The sequence below is a fragment of the Hemitrygon akajei genome, chromosome 11 (genome assembly GCF_048418815.1).
Source record: "Hemitrygon akajei chromosome 11, sHemAka1.3, whole genome shotgun sequence".
NCBI lineage: Eukaryota > Metazoa > Chordata > Chondrichthyes > Myliobatiformes > Dasyatidae > Hemitrygon > Hemitrygon akajei.
The window spans coordinates 23,578,329-23,605,723 of NC_133134.1; the positions used below are offsets into that span (position 1 = coordinate 23,578,329).

The window sequence follows — 27,395 nt, forward strand, 5'->3', positions numbered from 1 at the left end:
CGATTTGTGCCTCTCGTGCTGCTGCTCTCACAGATATGACTCAGCAGATGAGTCCGACTCAGCTGCAGTGGAATGAGGAAGTGGAATGTGCTTTCAAGGACCTCAAGGATGCGCTGAGTGAGAACCCCGTGTTGTGTAGTCCTGACTTCACCAAAGATCTTGTGTTGCAGACGGATGCCTCAGAGCGAGGTTTGGGAGTGGTGCTTTTGCAGGGAGAGGCCAATGATCATCACCCAGTGGCTTACATCAGCAGGAAGTTGTTCTCGAGGAAGACTCGTTATTCCACTGTGGAGAAAGAATGCTTGGCAGTGAAATGGGCTTTGGACTCCCTCAAGTATTATATCTGGGGAAGAGAGATATAATACTTGATTATATATATTATAGAGATATATGGAAACTGACCATTAAGCCCTGAGGTGGATGGGAAGGATGAAGGATGCTAATAGCCGTATCACCCGCTGGTATTTGGCAATGCAGCCGTATCATTTCACCATCCAGCACATTCCCGGGCGAGATAACACCGCTGCAGACTTTTTATCACGCTCTTAGGGCGTGATATCAGAAGGAGGGGAGTGTGTGTCGGCTGCAATTACCAGCCACACCATCAACCGGGCATATTAAAGTGTCCTGTAGCCAACCATCCTCCCGATAATCTGGTAAACGACTGAGCTGTTGTGGTAAACCATGTATATAGGTTGTGTCACATACCCCATGACTGGGTTACTGAATCAGCAGAAATGGAATACATGTTGGAGTCTGGTATTACTGTAACTAGTAGTGTTTATTAGTGAACTGAGTAATACAGTACTATAAAATGCAGATATATGAAACAGGTTAGCAATGATATATACAGAAACGTGAAAGTAGGAATCAAAACAAGTTCTTTCAAAGTCTAGGGGGTAAATGAATAGTCTTATAATGGTGCAGAGTTCAGTTCAGTTTAGTTTAGGTCGAGGTAGTTGCTGGTGTACCGTTGGAGAGAGAGAGAGAGAGAGAGAGAGAGAGAGAGAGAGAGGGAGAGAGAGAGAGAGAGAGAGGTGATACAGTTGCTGTTGAATCTTCCGTTGTCTTCCTGTCCTGTTATGGTCACCGACTGTGACCCTGTACTAGGCACGACCATTCTTCAGTGGTAGGCTTGTCACCCAGGCAAGGGTGGACGCACAAACAAACCCCCACCGTTCGTACCTTCACACACTGTGAGCCTCTGATCGATTCCCCCGAATCGATCCTCCAAATCGCCACATTCACATGGGTGCACAATGCTCCTTCAGTGTCCCTGGTGTGTCTGCCTGGGTGTTCGCAGAACTGCTTTTTATCATCACTTTGCAAGTCACCGGCCATCCATCACCTGGTCCCGCCTTGCTGTCTCAGCAAGAATCCACACAAACAGGCAAAGAAAGTGTCCCTGAAGCAAAGGTAAACAATCAGCTAAAGCCATAATATTCAATCATCTCTCTCTCACTCATCTGCAGCAGGATGCCTCCCCCCTCTTCTCCTCTCTCTCTCATTAGCAGCATAGTTCACGGGGGGGGGGGGGGGTCAACTCTGGACCCCATCTCAGCCTGGTTTACTCATCACAGTTGTAACTGAGTTATCTGTCTGGACACGCCCCTCTGCTGACTGCTCCTGTGGCTCCTCCCCCAGACCCCTGAATAAAGGCAATTGTGTCACTGCCCCTCCCACTGTCCAGGACAGACATACAGCATGGACGTGGATCCATTTTACTGTTAATAAAAGCCTTTCGGTATTCACTCTACTTCCAGTCTTTTGGAGTAATTGATAGTGCATCAGCTGTTGCATTACACCAGTCTAAGTAGATGGGGCTGGGTAATTGGTTTGTGCCATTCTGCTACAGCCAGAGGGGTGTTCTCTGGAGCTGCTTCATTTATGCCATATCTTTTTAAGGAGAGGAATGTTTTCTCTCCCCTGCAATTTACTATAGACTGGCCAGCATCGAATATAAACCCGCAGTCAGGACATGAGTGGTGTCTCTTGGTTTGAGGAGTATTTACTATGTGGTTGTAACCAAGCTCTGTTTTGTTTAGCTGATTCAAGTTTGGACTCTAGAACAGTTCTGTTGAGTATGTAAACATTTTGGGTAATAAAACCCCCTTTTTTGTCACCTTTACCTGCTCTCCCAGTTTTATGCCTACTCTGGTCCTTCACATGGTAAAAAACTAAATCAAATCATTAGAAAGAAGTGACATTGGGTTGGAAGGTGTTGAAACATTGTGGGTAGAGCCAAGGAACTGTAAGGGTAAAAAGACCTTGATGGGAACTGTATACAGACCCCCAAACAGTAGTAAGGATGTGGTCTACAAATTACAATGGGAGATGGAAAATGCATGACAATAGAGCAATGATACAATTGTCACAGGGGCTTCAACATGCAGGTTGACTGGGAAAATCAGGTTGGTGCTGGATTCCAAGAAGGGGAATTTCTAGACCTCCTATGCGATGGCTTTTTAGAGCAGCTCGTAGTTGAGCCCACTAGGGGATCAGCTATTTTAGATTGGGTGTTGTGCAATAAAACTGAATTGATCAGAGCGCTTAAAATTAAAGATCCCTTAGAGGCAAGTGATCATAATAAGATCAAATTCGCCCTGAAATTTGAGGAGAAGCTAAAGTCAGACTGATCTGTATCACAGTCGAGTAAAGGGAATTACAGGGGCATGAGAGAGGAGTTGGCCAGAATTGATTGGAAAAGAACACTGGCAGGGATGACAGCAGAGCAACAATGGCAGGAATTTCATAAAGCAATTCGTACGGCACAGGATATATACATCCCAAAGAGGAAGGACTATACTAAAGGCAAGATGACACAACCATGATTAACAAGAGAAGTCAAAACCAACATAAAATCCAAAGAGAGGGCATATATTAGAGCAAAAATTAGTGGGAAGTTACAGGATTGGGAAGCTTTTAAAAACCATCAGAAGGTAACCAAAAAAGTCATTAAGAAAGTAAACTAGCCAATAATATTAAAGACAATATACCAAAAGGTTCTTCAGATACATGAAGTGTAAAAGAAAGTTGAGAATGGATATTAGACCGCTGGAAAACAATGTTAGAGAGGTAGTAATGGGGGACAAGGAAATGACATACGAACTGAATAAGTATTTTGCATCAGCCTTCACTATGGAAGAAGACACTATAATGGCATAAGTTCCAGGAGCCAGGGGGCATTAAGTGTGTGAAGTTACATAACTAGAGATAAGTTTCTTGGGAAACTGAAGGGTCTGAAGGAAGATAAGTCATCTGGACCAGATGGTGTACTCTCCCCAGGATTCTGAAAGAGGTGGTTGAAAAGATTGTGGAGGCATTAATACTGATCTTTCAAGAATCACTAGATCACTGGAATGGTTCTGGAAGACTGAAAAATTGCAAATGTCAATACACTCTTCAAGAAAGGAGAGAGGCAGATGAAAGGAAATCAGAGGTCAATTAGTCTGACCTCAGTGGGTGGGAAGATGTTGGAATCGATGATTAAGGATGAGGTCTCAGGGCACTTGGAGGTATATGATAAAATAGGTATCTGTTAGCCATGGTTTCCTCAAGTGAAAGTCTTGCCTGGCAAATCTGTTGGAATTATTTGAAGAAATAACATGCAGGACAGGCAAATGAGAATCAATTGATGTTGTGTACTTGGATTTTCAGAAGGCGTTTGACAAGGTGCCACATATGAGGCTGCTTAACAAATTACGAGCAAGATTCTATCATGGATAAAGCAGTGCTGATTGGCAGGAAGCAAAGAGTGGTAATAAAGGGAGCCTTTTCCGATTGGCTGCCAGTGACTAGTGGTAGTCCACAGAGGTCTGTATTGGGTCCAATTCTTTTTACGATATATGTCAGGATGATGGAATTGATGGCTTTGATGCAAAGTTTGCAGACGATATGAAGATAGGTGGAGGGGCAGGTAGTTTTAAAGAAGTAGAGAGGCTACAGAAGGACTTTGACAGATGGAAAATGGGCAAAGAAATAGCAGATAGAATACAGTATTGTGATTAACCAATCACAAAATCAGCAGTAAAATAGGATTTTCAACAAGTAAAGCCTCCAAAGGAATGATGCTAGAGAAAATTGAAGAATCTTCATAATTACCTAAAATTGTAAATGTATTTCACTCATCACGTGAATCACAATGCAGTGCTTAGGAACATATCACAATGTTAATTTCCTGAGATCCACATATGTACTTGTAGCATTCATGCCTCCCCTCCTGCCTGAGAAGCAGGAAAGCAAACTTGACCAATTGTTCTCCATGATGATTGAATCATTCAACACATAAAACTCGTCCTTTGCAATGTGTCAGTCTGTGTCATTGTGGATACTTAAAGAAGTGTGTAAACAAGGTTGAATGAGTACAGAGAATATTTATAAGGATGTTGCCCAGTCCAGAGGACCTGTGTTATAAAGGAAGATTGAATAGGTTGGTACTTTATTCCTTGGAACGTAGAAGATTGAGAGGGCATTTGATAGAGTAATAGAAATAACGAGGGGTATGGATAGGTTAATTCAAGCAGGCTTTTTCCACTGGGGTTGAGTGGGACTGCAACCAGAGGTCATGGGTTAAGGATGAAAGATGAGAAGTTTAAGGGGAACATGAGGGGAATCTTGTTCAGTCAGGGACTCCACGAGCTGCCAGCGCAAATGGTACAGGTGAGTTTGATTTCAACGTTTAAGAAAAGTTTGGATAGGTACCTGGATGGTAGAGGTATAGAAGGCAATAGTCCTAGTGGTGATCAATTGGATTAGACAGTTTGTGTTTCAGCATGGACTAGATGGGCCGAAGGGCTTGTTCTCTGCTGCACTTTTCCATGACGCTACTCGAAAACCCTTTCCTCCCAATAGCCCTCCAATTTTCTTTCATCCTTGAGCCTGTTCTGTATTGTACTGTTCTATGATCTAAAAACCATTCTACCCATTTCTGATTTTTTTTTTGGCAAATCTTTGTTCTAGAAGAAATAAGTGCCCTCATCCCCGCTAAGATCGTATCAATGTGGGACAGGATAGTCCAGCTAAATCTTACAGAAAACCCTTCTCAACTACCTGCCGAGCCACCTAGTTCAATAGTCACTTAACGTTCAAGCACAACGCAACATATTGCAATGATTTACTATGTGACACAGCCACAAAACATTAACGATCCAGTCGGCTTTAAGGTAAAAGTTACCCTCGAGTCAAATCACAATTCTGTCTGCCATATTGTAAGTTAGTAAGTTACAACTTCCTTTTCTAACAGGCATCTGACAACAATTATCAATTCTCATTCTAACCGCACCTTGTCAAGATTGCAATATTAATGAAAAAGAAAAACTATGTTCGAAACATCCGGCACTTCACATCGGCAATCCGCTGAGCTGTCTTTTATAAAACGAGAGAAAATCTGCAGACGCTGGCAGACGTTTCCAAGCAACACACACAAAATGCTGGAGGAACTCAGCAGGCCAGGCAGCATCTGACGAAGGGTCTCGGCCCGGAAAGTCGACGATACTCTCTTCCATAAAATGCTGGAGGAACTCAGCAGGCCAGGCAGCATCTGACGAAGGGTCTCGGCCCGGAAAGTCGACGATACTCTCTTCCATAAAATGCTGGAGGAACTCAGCAGGCCAGGCAGCATCTGACGAAGGGTCTCGGCCCGGAAAGTCGACGATACTCTCTTCCATAGATACTGCCTGGCCTGCTGAGTTCCTCCAGAACTTCACGAACAGACTTCCGTTTGTCTTTTGGAACAGATTTCCAAAACGAACATTACTTCCGTGTTGTTCCCGGCGATGTCGTCAGCTGTCGCGCTCAGCAGTGCAAGGACGCCTGCGTCTGAGACTGAAAACAAATACCGGAACACTCGGATTCGTGTCAAATCCGTCTTCGCGAACGGAGCAGGTTCTCCAACATGGCTCAGCCGGCAGAAAGAGGTCAGTATTGAAATGTTCAGATGTTTCTGTCTGGTAGTCGGATAGACTGATCTCTTTCTGTGCCGTGAAGTTTCTCAGTCAGACAGTGTGATGAAGGGTATCGCTCGTTTGAGCTACACCGAATCTGTCACTGGGATTCTGTGCAGAGGTATTGGCCCCTCCGCTGTATTGGACTGTTGCTCGTCCTGACTGGGGATTAGATTAAGCGCTAGAATGAATTCTTTTGATCTAACATACTTACTTGATACTTTACTTTATTGTCACCAAACAATTGATACTAGATCGTACAATCATCACAGTGATATTTGTTTCTGCGCTTCGCGCTCCCTGAAGTACAAATCGAAGTAAATACGCCAAAGAAAGACTAAGATTATACTAGCTAAGCCAAAGTGTAGTTGGAATTACATGTTATATGTACGTTACATGTATGTTAAAAACAAAGAATATTAAGATAACGTTTTGGTTGTGTCATTTTACATAAGGAACACACAACTGTGTTCCTCAGCCCACCAGGGATAGAGTCACCCTGGTCCTCACCTATCACCCTACCAGCCTACAGATCCAACGTATAATCCTCCGTAACTTCCGCCACCTCCTACGGGATCCCATCACCAGCCACATCTTCTCCCCCCCACCCCCACTCTCAGCTTTTCGCAGGGATCGCTCCCAACGCGACTCCCTTGTCCATTCACCCCCCCCCCCAATCCCTCCCCACCGACCTCCCTCCAGGCACTTATCCCTGCAAATGGAAGAAGTGCTACACCTGCCCCCACACTTCTTCCCTCACCACCATCCCAGGCCCCAGACAGTCCTTTCAGGTGAGGCACCTCTTCACTTGTGAGTCAACTGGGGTGATTATACTGTATCCGGTGCTCCCGATGTGGCCATTTATACATTGGGGAGACCTGCTGCAGACTGGGAGACCGTTTCGCCGAACACTGGCGCTCAGTCCTCCAGCAATGGCGGGATCTCCCTGTGGCCACACACTTCAATTCCACAGACCACTCCCACTCCGACAAGTCTGTCCATGGCCTCCTCTACCGTCAAGATGAGGCCACACGCAGTTCGATGGAGCAATACCTTATCTCCCGCCTAGGTAGCCTCCTTCCTGCCGGCATGAACGTCCAACTCACAGACCTCCGTTGATACCCCTACCCCCCCCCCTTACCCCATCCCTATCTATAATTTTAGTCTGGTTCTCTTTCTCTCTCTTTTCCCCCCTCACTATAATCTCCCCCCAGCCCTACCTTTCTTTCTCTTTTATTTCCCATAATTCTCCACCTTCCCCCCCAGCTCATTTCCCTCCAGCCTATCACTTCCCAGCTCTCTACTTCATCCCCCCTCCCACTTCTTATCCCCCCTCGACTATCCCATGTTACTTCACTCCTGATGAAGGGTTTCGGCCCGAAACGTCGTCACTACCTCCTCCCATAGACGCTGTCTGGCCTGCTGAGTTCTGCCAGCATTTTGTGTTTTTACACGAATGTTAATCTTTGGCCATCTAATTGAAAATTGACCATAACTCTATGTACTTTGGTGGCCGAACTGCTCAGTACAAGAGACGTTTAATTCATTGTTTGTGTCTGCGCTGTGATTTCAGTCAGTCTCAATGCAGTAAACATGGAAAGGTTTTGAAGATTACGATGTAAAATCACATTCTGCATAATCAGATGTGTCTCAACTTGTAATAGGGAAGGCTGGGGACTGCAAAATGTGAAAAGTTGTAAGATACACAAAATGCTGGAAGAACTGTGCAGGCTGGGCAGCATCGATGGATAAAAAGTTCAGTCGACTTTTTAGGCCGAGGCCCTTCCGCAGGACTGGAGGAAAAAAAGATGAGGGGTAGATTTAAAAGGTGGTGGTGGTGGTGGGGTAGGGGGCACAAGGTGATAGGTGAAGCCGGGAGGGGGAGGGATGAAGTAAAGAGCTGTGAATTTGATTGGTGAAAGAAATATGGGGCTGGAGAAGGGAGAGTCTGATAGGAGAGGTCAGAAGGCCATGAAAGAAAGAAAGTGGGGGGGACACCAGAGGGAAGCGATGGGCAGGCAAGGAGATAAACTGAGAGAGGGACAATGGTGAAGGGGGGCACAGACTCTAGGGTGAAGTGACACCTCACCTGGCAGGAGTGTTTGGGGCCCTGAATGGTAGTGAGGGAGGAGGTGTAGGGGCAGATGTCGCACTTGTTTCGCTTGTAAGGGTAAGTGCCAGGAGGGAGATTGGTGGGAAGCGACCAATTGACAAGGGAGTCACTTAGGGAGGGATCCCTGAGTCTGTATGGGTCATATACTGTGCCTGTTGAGGCCTCCTGTATATCGGTGAGACCCGACCTCGATTGGGACATCGCTTCGACCAGCAGCAGAAGCGGGATCTCCCAGTGGCAACCAATTGTTATTCCACTTCCCATTCCCATTCTGATATGTCTATCCACAGCCCCCTCTACTGTCGCGATGAGGCTACACTCAAGTTGAAAAACAACGCCTGGATAGCCTCTAACCTGATGGCATGAACACTGAATTCTCGAACTTCCGATAATGCCCCCCCCCCCCGCTTCACCATTCCCCATTCCCTTTTCCCTGTCTCTTCTCATTTCCTTGCCTGTCAATCGCCTCCCTCTAGTGCTCCTTCACCTTTTCTTCCTTCTGTCCCCTGCTTTCCCTAGCTCTGTATCTCGCCAAACATCTTCCCAGCTCTTTATTTCATCCCATCCCCTCCCGGTTTCACCTATCATCTTGTAACTCTCTCTTCCTGTAATTCTCTCTCCCCTCCCTCCACCTTTTAAATCTATTTCTCATCTTTTTTTGCTGCCGTCCTGCCAAAGGGTGTCGGCCCGAAACGTCGACTGTACTTTTTTCCATACTTTCAAGTGCCTGGCCTGCTGAGTTCCTCTAGCATTTTGTGTGTGTGCGTTGCTTTGATTTCCGGCATCTGCAGATTTTCTCTTGTTTTTGAAAGCCCTACCTGTGATGGATTTGCGTGTGGGATCTGAGCCCAGTTTAGGTTATCGGGCAGGCTTTTACAAATCTACCGTGTTTGCGGCAATTCCTCCCTGACAGATTTCTTGCGTAGATCTTGCTTCATCTTTAATCCAATGGACTGTTCGCAAATTGTGATCTTTGCAGTGTTCCACAACGAGAAGAATTCACATCAGCATCTTTACTTTCTTAAAGGTCGAGGAGGGTTGATCTGTTACCGAACACTAACAAACTTCTGTAGTTACATTATCGATTGAACCCAAGCCGATTACCCACGGCGCGGTACTGTGATTCAAGTTTGTAAGTGTCAGGGCATTTGGGTATGGCGCAAGTGCGGAAAAAGAGACACTGAAGCGGCTCCTGGCTTTCAGGGGAAGATCCCTTGACGCCAACCGGACCTCCTCTCCTGGCTTGAAAGGCCTCGCCTGCCGGCGGAGCCGATCAGCCCGCTGGGTACGTTGTCTCCAAGCGCGCAGCAGAGAAGCTCCGGCTCGTCTCCAGCAGCGGTTGTAGTGCTGGATCAGTTGTTCCGCAGCAGGATCTCCACATCAATCTCCTGGTCAGCTGATGGGTCTGGGTGTCGAAGGACCGAGTTTGTGATGAAACGTCGCCTTAGTTCGGAAAATGCTTGATCGGCATCATTTGTCCAATGGGATCTTGCAGATGTCTTCCTGGTGTGTGCACTTTTAGGAGCCGCCGCAGAGATGAAATTCCGGATGATGCGGCGGTTAAAGTTCGCAAAGCCCATGAAGCCCCGGACGTGTTTGACTGTAGATACTTTGAGCCGTTCCGTAACCGCCTGAAATTTTCTTGGCTCCATTTGAACACTGGATGGGGTAAGAATATAGTCCCAAACGACACCTGGTCTTTATGCAACTCGCACTACTCTGGCTTAGCGTACAGGTTATCCTCGAGGAGCCGCCGGACGTGCCGGATGTATTCCTGATGAGAGCGAGAATCCATAAGAATATCGTCCAAACGCACAAATACGAACTGATTCTACAGATGTCTCTGAGCGCATCGTTAACTCGGGTCTGAAAACCAACAGAGGCGTTGGCCAGACCAATGAGCATGACAAGGTATTCATAGTGGCCAGTGAAGTATTGAAAACTGTCTTTCACTCACATCCTTCTCTGATACCAAACAGATAACAAGCATTGCGCAGATCAATTCTGGAAAATATGATTGCTCCCTGGAGATGTTCGAACGCAGAGGCAAGCAGGGGAAGAGGGTAGCGGTGCCTCACAGAAATATTGTTTAGGGGCCGATAATCGATGCAGAGACGGAGATTGCCATCATTCTTGGGGACATGAGATTCCCAGCGGCACCGGGGTCGACAAATGCCTGAAGTTCATGGGTCCGAGCAAGGAAGCTGCGAGCATTACACAATGAGGGGAAGCTGAATGCAGAGAGAACCGACCCGTCAAAACTTCTCTCCCCACTGACGGGTATTCTCTTTTACTGTACGGTTGAGACAAGACGCTCAGAAATGTCCTGGATCACCTTCATAGATGTGGTGTACTAAATATACCTGTCTGGACACGCCCCCCCCCCCCCCCGCTGACTGCTCCTGTGGCTCCTCCCACAGACCCCGGTATAAAGGCGATTGGAGCCACAGACCCTTCCTCAGTCTCCAGGATGTTGTGTGATGGTCACTTGCTGCTTGTGCTTTCTTCCAGCCAATAAAAGCCTACCTTAACCCACGTCTCAGAGTTATTGATGGTGCATCAATAGAGACAGGAACCTGTTCTCCTGTGTCGATCCCGTTCGTCCTGAGATAAGCGCATGCTTCCCACTTGCTGAGCGCTGGGTAATCAGGGAGAAGGTGAGGAAACACTGTGATCAGACGGTGAGTGGGAAGCTTGAGACATTCTTACCCTGCGCCACTCAGCTGCCCGGTCGTCAATTCGAATAGCCAGATTACTCGGGCCATCCAGACTATCCTGCTCGTCACGGACAGCGATCTCGTGTCGGACCCCTGTGGTCAGTCCGCGACTGAAGGCATTGATGAGAGATCTCTCGTTCCATCCCGTCACTCCAGCAAGCATGACTGCATAGGGCCTCTGCCTTGGTGCAGGTCCAGGAGTCGATGGACTTTCTCCTGACTCCGGTTTGGAAGATCAAAAACTCTCCTTATCTTTGCAAAGAAATGTTGAAAGGGTTAGGCTGCAGGATATCCTTGCACCCGTAAAGCGTTGAACAGGCGGAGTGGTTGTCTATCGAGGAGATTTACCAGGTAAGCCAGTTGTTCTACCTCATCACCAAAACATCCAGTGTGGGCTTGGAATGTCAGCTCAGACTGGGTGATAAAAGTTCCGCCACTTCGGGGTCACGGGAGTTTCTGCCCAGTGGTGGTCTGAACGCGAGAGTCAGTGGTGGTCCTAGTGCTATGTTAATCAACTCAATCTGATGAATTTATAATCGCAATTTAGGTTTTTACAAACTATCCCAGTATAAAATACCCCGTGGATTCTCCACTTAATTGCTTGAGATTCTAGAGCATTGTCATTACATACTAAGGTGTTCACCAATCAAACTTTCTAGCATCTAAAGGAACTACATTTATGAAGATTGATTGTAATCTCCTTAATTACAGTGATGAAGTAAATATTTAGTAATGTGTGTTTATGATGCACAGATTTCTACTCTCTGGTAATGCAAATGACAATGTTTATTTACTATTTTGTATAATTTTAATTAAGGACTGCTTTCTGGTTTCACCTTTGTAAAAATTCTTTGCTGTGATTGACTCTCAGTTAGCAGCTGGATTCCAGAGAATTGAGACCTGTCAGAAAGAGATTGGTAATATTTTTATGGGGTGGATTTTATTTCCCATTTGAGCATGGAGTGTTGATGCATTCCCAATAATTGAAGATTCTGGAGTGTTGTGTTAGATTAAGGGAAAGACAACAATTGAATTCTGATTCTGAAGGGCCCAATCATAACATTGTTGGTGTTGCAAATATACACTTTTGTCTCACAGCACTATAAAATCATAGTTCGCATTCTTTTCAAATGCTAAGGAAAAATTATTCCATGTGCGAGAAATAATGCATTTGCAAAGGAAAACTACTGGAGAAAATCAGCTAGTCAAGCAGCATATGTGGATAAGGAAAGCAGTTAAACTTTCAGATTAGCGATGATTCCTGAGAACTAGGGAAGAATGGAGAGGTGTCAGTTTTGAAAGCAGAGTTCTGGGGGAAGACTGAGTTACAAGACAAAGGAAGATATGGAATTTGTTTGAGACGGATCAGGTAATAAACAGTGTGAGTACTAATAGCACTTTTAAATATTACTACTGGTTTATAAAGCACTGAATGGTCTAGGGCCAAAATACATCTCTAATCTCTTGTTCCATTATGAACCATCCCGAGCTCTCAGGTCGTCTTTCTTTACCGTCTCTGGGGTCAAAACTCAACACGATCAAGCAGCTTTTAGTTACAATGCTCCACATATCTGGAATAACCTTACAGAGGATCTGAAGACTGTCCCAACATTAAGCTCTTTAAATCGAGGCTTAAAGCTTTCTTTTCTCTGTAAGCTTTTAATTAGAATATCCTGCTATGTAACTTTTATTATTTTTGAAATATATTTATCAAATCTATTTTTGTGTGATTTTATTCTTTCTATTCTCTGAAATTTGATGTTTGACTTTTATATCTTGTTGTTTGTAAAGAACTTTGAACTGCCTTGTGTTTGAAAAGTGCTATAAAATAAACTTGCCCTACAGACACATGATAAGAAAAGGGCAAATAGCTGGAAGGTTAGTACTTATTTCAGAAAACTCTTTAGTGCCTAGATGGTAGATAAGAACTTACTGAGTTTTTCCAGCATTTTCTGTAAGTGTTTTGTTTTTGTTTATTGTGGAACATGTTTAATTTTTGTATAACTGTTAGTAAAATGTTAATATTAATATTCCTTCTCTTCATTCTGAATCTTCTTACACATCTTTCCCACTTAAGCCTATTACAGGTTCTTGTTACTATTCTTCAACTGTCTGCCGGGGTTTGCTTCCTGCTTCTACTTTGAAATTCCCAGTGTGCTTCAGGACAAGTTCCAGGGGGTGAGTACTGAAATGCCCAGTGCAGTAGTATGTAAATATCCAGTTTCTGCAAGTAATTTGCCTATGTTGGAATCCTGTGTATTTGTCCAAGGCACAACACTGTCTTGCCTTTTGTATCTAGTATTCTGCAACTTGCTCTGAAATATTCAGAGCAAGAAGTCACACAACAAGTGTGAGTGGACTGTGTTAGATAGTCAGGCTTTGGCTCAAGAAGCTTAATCAAGAACAATCTTGGGCAAGTAGTGGCAGAGGTTTTAAGTAAATTTCTCAGAAGTTGTTTTTCCTTCTGTTAATGCATAGCTAGTTTGCTGAGGATGGGTCCAGAGTTAGTGGTGTGCTCCGAGTGTGAGATGTGTGAACTTTGGGAGATCCCCATTCTCCCTGATAACTACATCTGCACAAAGTGCACCGAGCTCTAGCTCTAGCTGGATGACCTTCGGCTCATACGACAAAATGAGGAGTTGATAGATAGGAGCTACAGGGTGGTAGTCACCCTAAGTTATAAGAGGCAAGTTCCTGGGTGATTGTCATGGGAGGCAAAGGAAAAAGGCAGAGAGTGCAGAGTATCCCTGAGGACGTTTCCCTCAATAATAAGATTACCACTTTGGATACTGTTCAGGAACAACCTCTCAGGGGAACACTGTGGTGACCTGATCTCTGGCACTGAGTCTGTCTCTGTGGCTCAGAAAATGGAAGGGAAGGGGTGAGAGGAGTGCAGAAGGGATTCCATAATTAGAGGAGCAGAGAGCAGACTCTGTGGACAGGAAAGAGACACCTGGATAGTAAATTGCCTCCCAGGTGCCAGGATCAGGTCCACAACATTCAACAGAGGGAGACTGAAGAGCTGAAAGTCATGGTGCATATTGGTACCAACGACATATGAAGGAAAAGGGATGATGTCCTGAAGGGAGAATCTAGGGAGTTAGGTAGAAAGCTGAAAAGCAGGAGCTCGAGCATAGTAATCTCTGGACTGCTGCCTGTGTCATGCATCATTGAGGCTAAGAATAGAATGATTTGGCACATGAATGCATGGCTAAAGAGTTCGTGCAAAGGGTAGGGTTTCAGATTTCTGGATCATTGGGATCTCTTCTGGTATAAATATGACCTGCATAAAAATGACAGGTGACACCTAAACTTGAGAGGGACCAATATCCTTGCAGGCAGGTTTGCCTGAGCTGCAGGGTAGGGTTTAAACTAATCTGGTAGGGGGTTAGAGACTAGAATGATAGGGCTGAGGGTGGGGCAGTTGATATACAACTCTATGCAGTGTGTACTGTAACTGTCAGGAAGGACAGGCAGATGATAGGGCAGAATTGTAGTGAGTAGGATGAGTTAAAGTGTAACAGAGGGTGAAAATCAAAGACGGTGATGGATACAGGACTGAAGGTTTGAACGCACGCCGTATATGGATTTAGGTAGATGATCTTGTAGTGCAGTTGGAGGTTGGCACGAATGAGGTTGTGGACATCAGAGTCATGGATGAAAGAAGATCATAGTTGGGAGTTTAACATCCAAGAATACATATTGTATTGAAAGGACAGTCAGGTAGGCAGAGTGGGTGGGGTAGGTCTATTGATAAAAATGAAATCAAATCCTTAGGTGACATAGGATTGGAAGGTGTAGAATCCTTGTGGGTATATTAGCCACCTTGTGGCTAAGCAGTTGGTTTAGGAGGGAGGGCTTCATGTTTCTGAACAATTGGGCCTTGTTCGAGGGAAAGTGGGAACTGTTCTGACGGGACGGGTTGCACCTGAACTGGAGGGGGACTAATATTCTTGCGGGAAGGTTAGCTAGTGCTGCTCCGGGGGGGGGGGGGGGGGGGGGTGCGGTTTAAACTAGATTTGCAGGGGGAGGGGAACCAGAGCATTACAGCAGATAGTGAGGCGAAGGAGGATAAAGGTCATGCAAGAACAGCAAGTATAGTGCATGGAGTAAAGCCAGATCTAACATATAAACAGGATTTGAGGAAAGAGAAGCAGAATAAAGGGTGTAAAGCTAGTAAGGTAGAAGGGATAAAGTGCGTGTACTTCAATGCAAGAAGCATCAGGAACAAAGGTGATGAACTGAGAGCTTGGATACATACATGAAATTATGATGTAGTGACCGTTACAGAGACTTGGCTGGCACCAGGGCAGGAATGGATTCTCAATATTCCCGGATTTCAGTGTTTTAAAAGGGATAGAGGGGGGAAAGGGGAGGAGGGGTGGCATTACTGATCAGGGATACTATTACAGCTACAGAAAAGGTGGGTAACGTAGCAGGATCCTCTTTTGAGTCAGTATGGGTGGAAGTCAGGAACAGGAAGGGAGCAGTTCTCTATTGGGAGTATTCTGTAGGCCCCTTGGTAGCAGCAGAGACACTGAAGAGCAGATTAGGAGGCAGATTTTGGAAAGGTACAAAAATAACAGGGTTGTTATCATGGGTGACTTTAACTTCCCTAATATTGATTGTCACCTGATTAGTTCCAATTGTTTAGATGGGGCAGAGTGTGTTAAGTGTGTCCAGGATGGATTCCTGTCACAGTATGTTGACAGGCTGACTAGGGGGAATGCCATACTGGATCTAGTATTAGGTAACGAACCGGGTCAGGTCACAGATCTCTCAATGGGTGAGCATCTAGGAGACAGTGACCACTGCTCCCTGGCCTTTAGCATTATCATGGAAAAGTTTAGAATCAGAGAGGACAGGAACATTTTTAATTGGGGAAGGGCAAATTATAAGGCTAGAACTTGCGGGTGTGAATTGGGATGATGTTTTTGCAGGGAAATGTACTATGGACACGTGGTCGATGTTTAGGGATCTCTTGCAGGATGTTAGGGATAAATTTGTCCCATTGAGGAAGATAGAGTATGGTGGGGTGAAGGAACCATGGGTGTCAAGTAAGGTGGAAAATCTAGTCATGTGGAAGAAGGCAGCATACATGAAGTTTAGGAAGCAAGGATCAGATGGGGCTATTGAGGAATATAGGGTAGCAAGAAAGGAGCTTAAGAAGGGGCTGGGGGAGCAAGAAGAGGGCATGAGAAGGCTTTGGTGAGTAGGGTAAAGGAAAACCCCAAGGCATTCTTCAATTATGTGAAGAACAAAAGGAGTGAAGGTAGGACCAATTAGAGATAAAGTTGGGAAGATGTGCCTGGAGGCTGTGGAAATGAGCGAGGTCCTCAATAAATACTTCTCTTCAGGTTTCACCAATGAGACGGAACTTGATGACAGTGAGGACAATATGAGTGAGGTTGAAGTTCTGGAGCATGTTGTTATTAAGGGAGAGGATTTGTCGGAGTTGTTAAAATACATTAGGACGGATAAGTCCCTGGGGCCTGATGGAATATTCCCCAGGCTGCTCCACGAGGCGAGGGAAGAGATTGCTGAGCCTCTGGCTAGGATCTTTATGCCCTCGTTGTCCACGGGAATGGTACCGGAGGATTGGAGGGAGGTGAATGTTGTCCCCTTGTTCAAAAAAGGTATTAGGGATAGTCCGGGTAATTATACACCAGTGAGCCTTATGTCTGTGGTGGGAAAGTTGTTGGAAAAGATTCTTAGAGAAAAGATCTATGGGCATTTAGAGGATCATGGTCTGATCAGAGGCAGTCATTGTGGCTTTGTGAAGGGCAGATCGTGTCTAACACACCTGTTAAAGTTCTTTGAGGAGGTGACCAGGCATATAGATGAGGGTAGTGCCGTGGATGTGATCTATATAGATTTTAGTAAGGCATTTGATAAGGTTCCACATGGTAGGCTTATTCAGAAAGTCAGAAGGCATGGGATCCAGGGAAGTTTGGCCGGGTGGATTCAGAATTGGCTTGCCTGCAGAAAGCAGAAGTTCGTGGTGGAGGGAATACATTCAGATTGGAGGGTTGTGACTAGTGGTGTCCCACAAGGATTGGTTCTGGGACCCCTACTTTTCGTGATTTTTATTAATGACCTGGATGTGAGGGGTAAAAGGGTGGGTTGGCAAGTTTGCAGATGACACAAAGGTTGGTGGTGTTGTGGATAGTGTAGAGGATTGTTGAAGATTGCAGATGCAAGTGGCAGATGGAGTTCAACCCAGAGAAGTGTGAGGTAGTACACTTTGGAAGGACAAACTCCAAGGTAGAGTACAAAGTAAAGTGCAGGATACTTGGTAGTGTGGAGGAGCAGAGGGATCTGAGGGTACATGTCGACAGATCCCTGAAAGTTGCCTCATGGGTAGATAGGGTAGTTAAGAAAGCTTATGGGGTGTTAGCTTTCATAAGTCGAGGGATAGAGTTTAAGAGACGCGATGTAATGATGCAACTCTATAACACTCTGGTTAGGCCACACTTGGAGTGCTGTGTCCAGTTCTGGTTGCCTCACTAAGAAGGATGTGGAAGCATTGGAAAGGGTACAGAGGAGATTTACCACGATGCTGCCTGGTTTAGAGAGTATGCATTATGATCAGAGATTAAGGGAGCTAGGGCTTTACTCTCTGGAGAGAAGGATGATGAGAGGAGGCATGATAGAGGTATACAAGATATTAAGAGGAATAGATAGAGTGGACAGCCAGCACCTCTTCCCCAGGGCACCACTGCTCAATACAAGAGGACATGGCTTTAAGGTAAGGGGTGGGAAGTTCAAGGAGGATATTAGAGGAAGGTTTTTTACTCAGAGAGTAGTTGGTGCATGGAATGCACTGCCTGAGTCTGTGGTGGAGGCAGATACACTAGTGAAATTTAAGCGACTACTAGACAGGTATATGGAGGAATTTAAGGTGGGGGGATATATGGGAGGCAGGATTTAAGGGTTAGCACAACATTGTGCGCTGAAGAGCCTGTACTGTGCTGTACTATTCTATGTTCTATACTTAAGAAACTGCACATATGAAAAGACTCTGATGGAGTTATATACAGGCCTCCAAACAGTAGCCAGGATGTGGGCTACAAATTACAATGGGAGATTTAAAAAAAAGACATTGATGCAATAGTCATGGAGAATTTCATGGCGGAAGGCAAAGAGTGGGAACAAAGAGGAATTTTCTGGTTGGCTGCCAGTGATTTGTGGTGTGCCGCAGGTTCAGCCTCTTATCTCGTATGTCAATGATTTTGATGAAGGAATTGGTGGCTTTGTGGCCAAGTTTACTCACCATACGAAGATAGGTAGAGGGGCATGTAGTGTTGAGGAACCAGGGAATCTGCTTTAGGACATGGACAGCTTGGAAAATGTGCAAAGAAGTGGAGGATGAAATATAATATAGGGATGTGCACTGTCATGCACTTTGGTAGAAGGAATAAAGGCATGGACTATTTTTTAATTGGGAGAAACTTCAAAAATCAGAGGTGCAAAGGGATTTGGAAGTCTTGCAGGTTAAGTTGGTGGTAAGGGACACAATGTTAGCATTTGTTTCGAGAGGACTAGGATGCAAAAGTAAGGATGTAATGCTGAGGCTTCATAAGACACTGGTCAGACAGCACTTGGAGTATTGTGAACAGTTTTGGGCCCATAATCTAAGAAAGAATGTGCTAGTATTGGAGAAGGTCCAGAGGAGGTTCACAGAAATTATCTCAGTAATGAAAAGGTTAACATATGAGGAGCATTTGATGTCCCTGGGACTGTTATCGCTGGATTTAGAAGAATGAGGAGAGATCTCATTGAAACCTATCAAATATTGAAAGACCTTTATAGAGTGGATATGGAGAGAAATTTTCCTATAGTGGAGGTGTCTGGGACCAGGGGACACAGTCTCAGAATAGAGGATGTCCATTTAGAACAGAGATGAAGAAAAATTTCTTCAGCCAGAGGGTGGTGAATCTGTGGATTTGTTGTGACAGATGACTGTGCAAATGCAGGGAAGAATTATATCACTCAGAATGATTAATGCTTGGAATGACCCACTAGCTGAGGTGGTAAGACTTGGGTTGATCAAATTGCATGGTATGCTATTGATGTTGCCAACTATGAGATGTGACCAATTTACTATGTTACTGCTTTGCATCTCATTTGAAACTGCACAAACTGAAATTCTGTAACAGCCTTTGGAGGCTCATTGTATACTTTCAGGTAGTTCTTTGGGATTAAGGATGATGAGCATTCTCTCTCCTTCATTGTTGACCAATGAGGCCAATATGGAAACCTTGGTCCCTTCCACAAATGGAGGTGGCTAATGGAGCAGGCGGGTGGGTGGTTTGTGAAGTGGTACGCTCCTTCCATATCTTGTGCTGGACTGTTTTGTGCTCCTCATGTATAGTTTCAAGGTTCTTTAAACCATCCCAAGTGGTTGTTCTCCACTTTGGCTTGTGATGGACCAGAGATTGAATGCCAGGGATATTTGAATGCAAGAGGGTACTAATGTTAATTTGCATAGCCTGACATGGAATTTGGAGGATTTCATGAAATTAGGTTTTCCATAACATGAATTTCCTGTTCTAATAGCCCAGAAGCAGAGATCTGTGCTCCCATGTTTTATGCAGGGTTTGAATTATTGATCTCCAAATACTTCTTTCCTCAATAAACCAAAGGGTGAAAAAAAAGCTTTAAAGATGAGGATTTATTCTATCATTAGTGCCTGGTTTTGCAGATAGGAACTTTTGAAATTTGTAAGCGTTTTATATAGTTTCCAAGGCCTTACTATAATATTTTATTGTCCAAGGACAGTGAGATACAGTAGAGATCAATTGAGATAAGAGTATACAAGAGTATAACACTAACATAGTCTCCATACAATAGTTCGATTAGTGAGGTTTGGATGATCTTGGGTCTAAAATGTAGTCACCATAGGTTGAATGGTTTCACATTGATTCTAAAAGTTTGGTCCACACATGTGGGAAGCTAATTGGAATTGAGGTGAAACATTGCAACAAGAAATATTGAGAAAAGCATCAACAAGTTTGTTTGACACTCGTGTTCATTGAGATTGTTTCGTTGTTAGCACTTTGGCTTGTGCCATGACTTGCATTCTATTGTTGAGCAAATGCAAAATGCAAGTGAATTTCTGTGGACATCTGAATTTGAGGAGTCTGCTTCACATTCCCTCTTGATTGATAGTCAAAGGTTTAGTGGGGTAATCGAAGAACAAGTGACTGGTATTGATTCCGGCTATTTTTATTGGTGTTGTCATTAGATACTTCTAGAATGAGAAGAATCCACACTGTTTTGGGGAGCAGCTCTTTGGTCGCATCTTTGTCAACAAGTATCAGAAAATTTGCTGATTTGTATTGTAATTAAAAAACCCAATATTAAAAGCAAAAAGTTACAAAGTAAACTATTCACATTATCAGATAGCCTTTCCCTTACCCATTTAGTGTCAATTTAATGTAAGTTTGTCTTCTAGACCTTTAGCGCCTTTTAATGATTTCATTTATTTCTTTTGAGTTAATGCTGGTAAATTTACAACTGAAATTCTGTGTGTAAAGCCAATGAGCTTGAGGATTTAATGATGATGTATTGATACTGGTCACAAATCCTGAATGGATAAGCAGCCTGGTTACGAAAAGTTTAAAATTATTGGATACATTTCAATCTGTTGTCTCTGCCTGACTGTGTTGTGACCTGTGCCTTTCCAGAATATCACTTGTTTTAATTCTACCATGACTAATGGGACAGCAGATTGTGTGGAAGGATTGGGAATGACCCCAGAGCAGTTCAACCTTCTCTTTGCTACCTATGCATGGACGTAAGTATCCTATTTAACAGAATATACTCTTCCATAATGCCCTCTTCATTTTTACTCTGTTCCTATGCTTTGAACTTGGTAATAAATTTCAGTGCAGACCTATATTCCCACCTGCTCCCTTTCAAAATCATCAGTAAATTAGTCTAGTTACCAATAGTCTTGTCAAACCAGAAATGGAGTATGGTAATCCTAGTGAATTTCATTTAACACCACAGGGGGTTCTATGTAAAGGCCTTATTTGTGGAATTTCTTGTTATATAACTTTTCAGACTGTTTTTCTTGCACCTTCTCTCTGAAACATCTTTATTTTATTTTGGAGATAAAGCACGGTAACTGGCTCTTCCAACCCAATGAGCCAATGCCACTCAATTACACCCTTTTGACCAATTAACTGAAGAAGGAGGGGGAAGGGGCCCCATAAAGAAGGTTAAAGGGCCTCTTTCCATGAAGACTACCCAGCCCCTTGGTATGAACATCGAATTCTCCAACTTTCGGTAATTCCCTCCCTCTCCCTTCCCCCATCCCACTTTCACTGTGTCTCCTCTTCTAGCTGCCTATCACCTCTCTCATGATTCTGCCTTCTTCTACTACCCATAGTGCTTTCCTCTTTCACTCCGTCTTCACCTCTCCAGCCTATCCCCTCCCTGCTTCCCCTCCCCCACCCCTTGATCTTTCCTCTGATTAGTTTTCCACCCTCCCACCACCTTCTTTATGGGGCCCCTGCCCCCTCCTTCTTCAGTCCTGACGAAGGGTCTCAGCCCGAAACGTTGACTACTCATTTCAACAGAGTTCATCCGGCTTTTGTACGTGTTGATTTGACCACAGCATCTGCAGTGTACTTTGTGTTCTCAATTAGTTTTTGTCTTCTTCTACAACAAGGACAGTCTATATACCCTGTTGTCATAGAGCCTTGGAGCATGGAAAGAGGCCCTTTAACCCATCTAGTCCAAGCCCATTTAAACTAGTACCACTTTCCATTTTTGGCCCAAATCCTGCTGAACCGTTCCCATCCATGTAATCGTCCACGTATATTTTACATGGTGTTAATGTATGTTTCCTTTGGCAACTCCTTCTATGTGTGAACCACCCTCTGGTGTACAAAAACATTGTATCTCAGGTTACTATTAAATCTTTTCTCTCTTCTTATATCCATGCATTCTAGTTCTTAAATCACCAACCCTGGATAGAAGACATCCTATTTATGCCCCTCTTTGCAAATAATCTAGGATTTTCTGCTTGTAATGCTTATGTATATATCTCAAACTAGGAGAATCTTCTGGAAGAACGTGTTGTGAAACCTTTTTAACCAACCTCTAAGGCTTAGTTTCCGCCATTATAATAAGGAGCTCTAGTTTTGAGTGAATCCAATTGTATATCTGAGAATGACACCTTGTGTTCAATTGGCACAAAAATATACCATTGTAAGGCATTTAAATTATGGCATACTACAAAGATGGAAATAGTTCTCCTCAGTCAAAGGTGCAGAAAGGAGGATGTGCTGGAGTTCATTCCAGCATTAATACCTTAAAAGGCACAAAGTTCTTGGATACACAAGACACAAGAGTCTACGGATGCTGTATTCTGGAGCAATGCTGGAGGAGCTCAGCAGCTCCGGCTGCATCCATTGTCGGAAATGTACTGTTAACATTTTAGTTGAGGCCCTCATCATTCATTTTCATTTATTTACTTCATCTCTCCTTTAGAAATGCTGTGGTGGTGATACTGGCTGGGTTCTTCACAGACAAGCTGGGAAATTGCAGTGAGTATGAGGAACAGTATGAATTTAAACAAAGAGGTCCTCAGCACAGTAATAAAGCCTCCTTCCGCACCTTCTGCAGAATGTGTATCTTGTTTATCTGAATGCTGCCTGCATTAGTGCATTGGTAGTTGTATGACGTGTTTGATCAATTGTGTAGTGAATTAGATGTTATGTAAAATTGTACAGTTAAGACTCTAGTTAAGATTGACATTAATAAACACGATCAGAAATTACAAGCATGAGATATTTCTGTATGCACATATTAAGAACCATCAGGTTCTACAACTCCTAAACACATGAGCTAATTGACTTCAGTGGAGCTGAACTTTGGATGCAATGCCCAGTACACAAATGCCTGAGTAGTACGTTTGTAGAATATTAATTTATACTTCTAAGTACTTTGGGAGTTTCCATCACCTAGTTTCTAAACAAAATGTGCTATATTTCCAGGTACAGGTATAAATCAAATTATCAGTACAGATTTGAGATTTTCTCAGGGGACATTAAATTTTTTTCCTTTAGTGTGAACGGACAGATAAATTGCCATTTTTACAAGCAACAGTGACTTCAGGTGAAAACTTACTACAGATAACAAATCAACTTATGAATGATCCACAAAAAATGTTAAAATGAATCCCAAAAGATACTGCCTTATTACTTTTAATTGAATGATTTAATCAACCAAGTTGTTTTATGGTGTATGCTTTATTATTAAAGAAGCATGTTGTTGAACTTTAACAGGGTTTTACAGCCTCTCCTCATAACCTCTTGTGTGTTGGTGCTATTAGGTTCCAAAGGCATTTTCTGAAGGTGTTAAATCATTTCAGAAGCAATGATCCCTCAGCACTGAGCACACTGTTGTATCAGGTATGCTCAAGTGGCCTCGAGGCCAAGAAGTTAAGAGAAGGAGCAGGGCACATTATTGACTCCATTTCTTGCCGAGTTTTCTTCCTTTCCTCATGACAGCTCAGTGCTTAGCAGAACACTTTACTGTGCTGGTGATCCAGGTTCAATTCCCGTTGCTGCCCATAAGGAGTTTCTATGTTCTCCCTGTGACCACATTGGTTTCCACTGGTTTCCTCCCACAGTCCAAAGATGCACCCGTTGGTAAGTTAACTGGTCATTGTAAATTGTCCCGTGATTAGGCTAGGATTAAATTGGGGGATTGCTGGGTGGCGCGGCTTGAAGGGACGGGAGGGCCTATTCAGCGCTGTATCTAAATAAATAAATTTTAAAAATGAATTATTCACTAATGTTGAATTTTAGTAAACCAAACTAGCTTGCTTATGAGAGAAAGGAGGAAAGCATAACAATATTGAAACTATACGTAAAGATCAGCTAAGACAAATAAAATGTCCAAATCCTTTATTCTAGAGTCAATTAAATGAATGTGTACAACATTAACCAGAATTGATATGAAAAATCTGCTTTTTTTCCCAAATTAGGTTAGAGATCAAGATAAGGGTCCACCATCATTTTAAAAATGATTTAGGAAAAGGCTTTTTAATAAATAGTAAATGAATGAAATAATCTCCCAGCACTTAAAAAAAACCCCAGTTGTTCAGGAATATGTGCTGATTGATTGTAGTTTTTAAACATTGTTTGCTTCAATTATTTGTATGACTTGTGTTTTCTTTCCTTTCCCTTGCATTTCAGTTGTTAGTCTTTTATTTTTTCCTCCTTAATTGGGTTCTTTCAGGTTTCTGGCTACCCATAAACAAACAAATCTCAAGATTGTATAATTTATAAATTCTTTAAGAATAAATGTACTTTGAATTTTTGAAACTTGAATAATGAAATAAATCCTCTGAGATGTTCTTTTGTTGAAACAGTTTTATTTGTTTTCCCCTGTAGTTGTTGTCATCTTGTCCTACTTTATTATTATGCTGGGCTCGGCTACCTTTGCTTTGGGATCCCATTTCAAAGGCACCAGTTACCTACTGCCATTGATGATCATTGGCCAGTTTCTCGCTGGCTCAAGCAGTGGGTCATTCTATCGTAAGTACCAGTTTCAATCTGTTGTTAACAGACTGACAAGGAATGGTCAGTAGCTTAGTACAGATTTTCTGAAGAGTTAAAATTATTCACTCATTCAGTCCTGCATCTTAATTACTTTTCTTTTGGGTTGATTTTTCCGCTTCCTTCCTAAAGGACTGGATGATAAATTAGAGCTTGGATATTTGTAGTTATCCAAGAATATTATAAAGTTTAGAACATTTGAACGTGTTTGACAAAAACAGGCTATTTGGCCCAACAAAGCTTGCCAAATTCCAAATCACATAGTGTGTTGAAATAACTATCGAGTTGAGATTGGAGAGTCTCTAAGGTACTACTCTCAACTACACAACTAGGTAGTTTGTTTCATATGTCTACAACTTACTGTATAAAGAAATACTTCCTGATGTTAAATCTACATTAACCAGCCTCCACCTATGGCCTTGTGTCCTTGATGATGGATTAATTTTGAAGTAGCAACTGTCATCCATTTTACTTATACCCTTAATAATTTTGAACACTTCTATCATGTCTCCTCTCATTCTATGTCTACTTAGGCTAAAAAGATTTAATTCTTCCAATCTATCTTCATAGCTGTTACACTGCAGACCTGGAATAAGTCTAGTTGCCCTGCTCTGGACTCTTTCCAGTGCCTTCACGTCCCTCACACAATATGGAGATCAAAATTGTACATAGTATTCAAGGTGTGGCCTCTCAAGTGCCTTATGTAGTTTAAGGAGTATGTCTCTTGACTTGAACTCAACTGATAAATATAGCCCAACATCCTATTAGCCTTCTTAATCACTTCTGTACATTGTTGAGATGTTGATAGTGATGAGTCTACCAGGATGCCCGAATCCTTCTCATTCAGTGCACTTTCTAACTCAAGACCCACCCCCCATTGTATATTTATATCTACTATTTCTTCTTCCTGTATGAAACACTTTACATTTACTTACATTAAATTTCATCTGCCATTTATCTGCCCACGTCTGGATTTTGTTTAGATCTAACTGTATTGATTCTGTTTGTTGCCTGAATGTTATCAGCCCCTCCCCCTAATTTTCTGTCATCTACAAACTTTACCAGTTTAATTGTTATGTGCTTATCCAAATTATTAATGTAAATTAAAAATGGTAGTGGCCCCAAAACTGATCCTTGCAGTACCCCAGTTTTAACATCATCTAGGTGTGGAAAAAGAGCAACTCACTGTTACTTGTTATTTTCTATTTTTGAGCCAATTCTTCACCCATTCGCACACCTTACACTGAATCCCGACCTCCTGTAAGTTGGAGTATCTTGTCAAAAACCTTCTGAAATACCATGAATGATATCAACTGCTCTATTGTTGTCATAAATTTTAGTTGCCTCCTGATAGAAATCCAACGTATTAATAAAACATGATTTCCCCTTTCTGAATCCATGCTGGCTTTCTGCTTACATGCCTGTTCTTATTAGCTGCTTTTCCATCTCATTCTTTGTTATTGTTTCCATTATCTTACTTATGATACACGTTAAGCTTACTGGTCTATAGTTACCAAGGTCACCCTTCTTATATACTGGGGCAACATTCACCCATCTCCAGTCTTTTGGGATTTTACCAGTCTTCAATGATTTTTGGAAAAAATACATCTTAAGGGTTTGTATATATAATGACAGACCATCAGATACACGTTGTCTCATACATTTCAGTGTACATTAGCATTTCTGGTAAGGCCAGCTTTTACTGCCTACCTTTAATTGTCCTTCAGCAAATGGCTGGAGTTCCAGAGCTCGGAAGAAGTTCATTAAATCCAGATGACCACACTTCTAAGGACAATAGATACAGGCTTTTCTGGCCAAAGCTTCATTCCCTACCCACAGAATAAATGCTTAAAATGGTACTTTTTTGCTAATTCTGCCAGATCTAATAAATCTGTTTTTACCCCTTAGCTCTAAATCGAACAGTGCCTTTTCTCACTCACACTCTTTTCTTTTCCACTCTTTCAGTTGTTCAGGACCGTATTATCGCTTTCTGGTTCAAAGATAAGGAGTTGTCGTTGGCCTTTGGGCTGAATGTGGCCTTCTCTCGCCTTGGCAGTGTCCTCAACTTTTTATTAACCAAATCTTTTGAATCACATTTTGGGCTGCAGTGGACTCTTTGGGCAGGTACAGATGAATATGATGAACTTGAAGGCATGGACTTGAAAATTGTACAAAGAAAGTGAAATCAGTCTTGTGCTCTACTATCACCACATTAAATCAGATGACATGCAAAAGTTTGGGCACCCCTGGTCAAAATTTCTGTTACTGTGAATAGCTAAGTGAGTAAAAGATGAAATGATTTCCAAAATGCATAAGGTTATAGATGACACATTTCTTTTATATTTTAAGCAAGAAAACTTTTTTATTTCCATCTTTTACAGTTTCAAAATAACAAAAAAGGAAAAGGGCCCAAAGCAAAAGTTTGGGCACCCTGCATGGTCAGTACTTAGTAACACCCCTTTTGGCAAGGATCACAGCTTGTAAACACTTTCTGTAGCCAGCTAAGAGTCTTTCAATTCTTGTTTGGGGGATTTTCACCTATTCTTCCTTGCAAAAGGCTTCTAGTTCTGTGAGATTCTTGGACGACTTTTGCAAAGAATTTAGTTTAAATCTCACCATACCAAGCTTTACAATTTTAATTGAATTAATTTATTTAAATCTATTGGGAATAAAATGTCAAAAATAGAATTAAGTCATCATATTGAAGTAAAACCCCATCTGAGTCACTAATGCCCCTCAGCAACTAAACTGGACTGGTCTATGTGTGACTTCAGACCACAGTGCAATGTGGTTGATTGCTAATAGCCCTCTGAACCACAGATAATACCTATAATCACATGAGCTACAGTGAATCCAGAAGGCATATCCACCACCATGTCAAGGGTAATTGAAATTGACAATAGTCACTGATGTCAATACCACCAATCATGGCATGGTGCTATTTGCAGGGCTTTCCACTGTAACAGAAGGAAGAAAGTGCCAAGATCATTCCTGTCCTTAATTTTACTTTGTTCTGTCCATTCCCACTCGCCTGTGCCCTGCCTCA

The 27,395-nt window shown here is 42.9% G+C and overlaps 1 protein-coding gene across 5 annotated transcripts in view; it reads left to right on the top strand.

Annotated features, from left to right (window-relative positions):
• The first annotated feature begins 5,661 nt into the window (after positions 1-5,661).
• The window catches only part of LOC140735405 (lysosomal dipeptide transporter MFSD1-like), a 57,057-nt gene continuing 35,323 nt past the window's right edge, over positions 5,662-27,395 (top strand). Inside the window, exons 1-6 of one of the 5 annotated variants that reach the window (XM_073060434.1) lie at positions 5,662-5,915; positions 12,850-12,950; positions 20,462-20,571; positions 22,275-22,330; positions 24,185-24,328; positions 26,315-26,473. In XM_073060434.1, coding sequence (XP_072916535.1) covers positions 5,894-5,915; positions 12,850-12,950; positions 20,462-20,571; positions 22,275-22,330; positions 24,185-24,328; positions 26,315-26,473 — 592 coding nt within the window. In that variant the 5' untranslated portion in view covers positions 5,662-5,893. Of the gene's footprint in view, positions 5,916-9,489; positions 9,967-11,006; positions 11,124-12,849; positions 12,951-20,461; positions 20,572-22,274; positions 22,331-24,184; positions 24,329-26,314; positions 26,474-27,395 lie in introns of those variants that run through there. The other 4 variants (XM_073060430.1, XM_073060432.1, XM_073060431.1 and 1 more) reach the window with 4 other exon arrangements.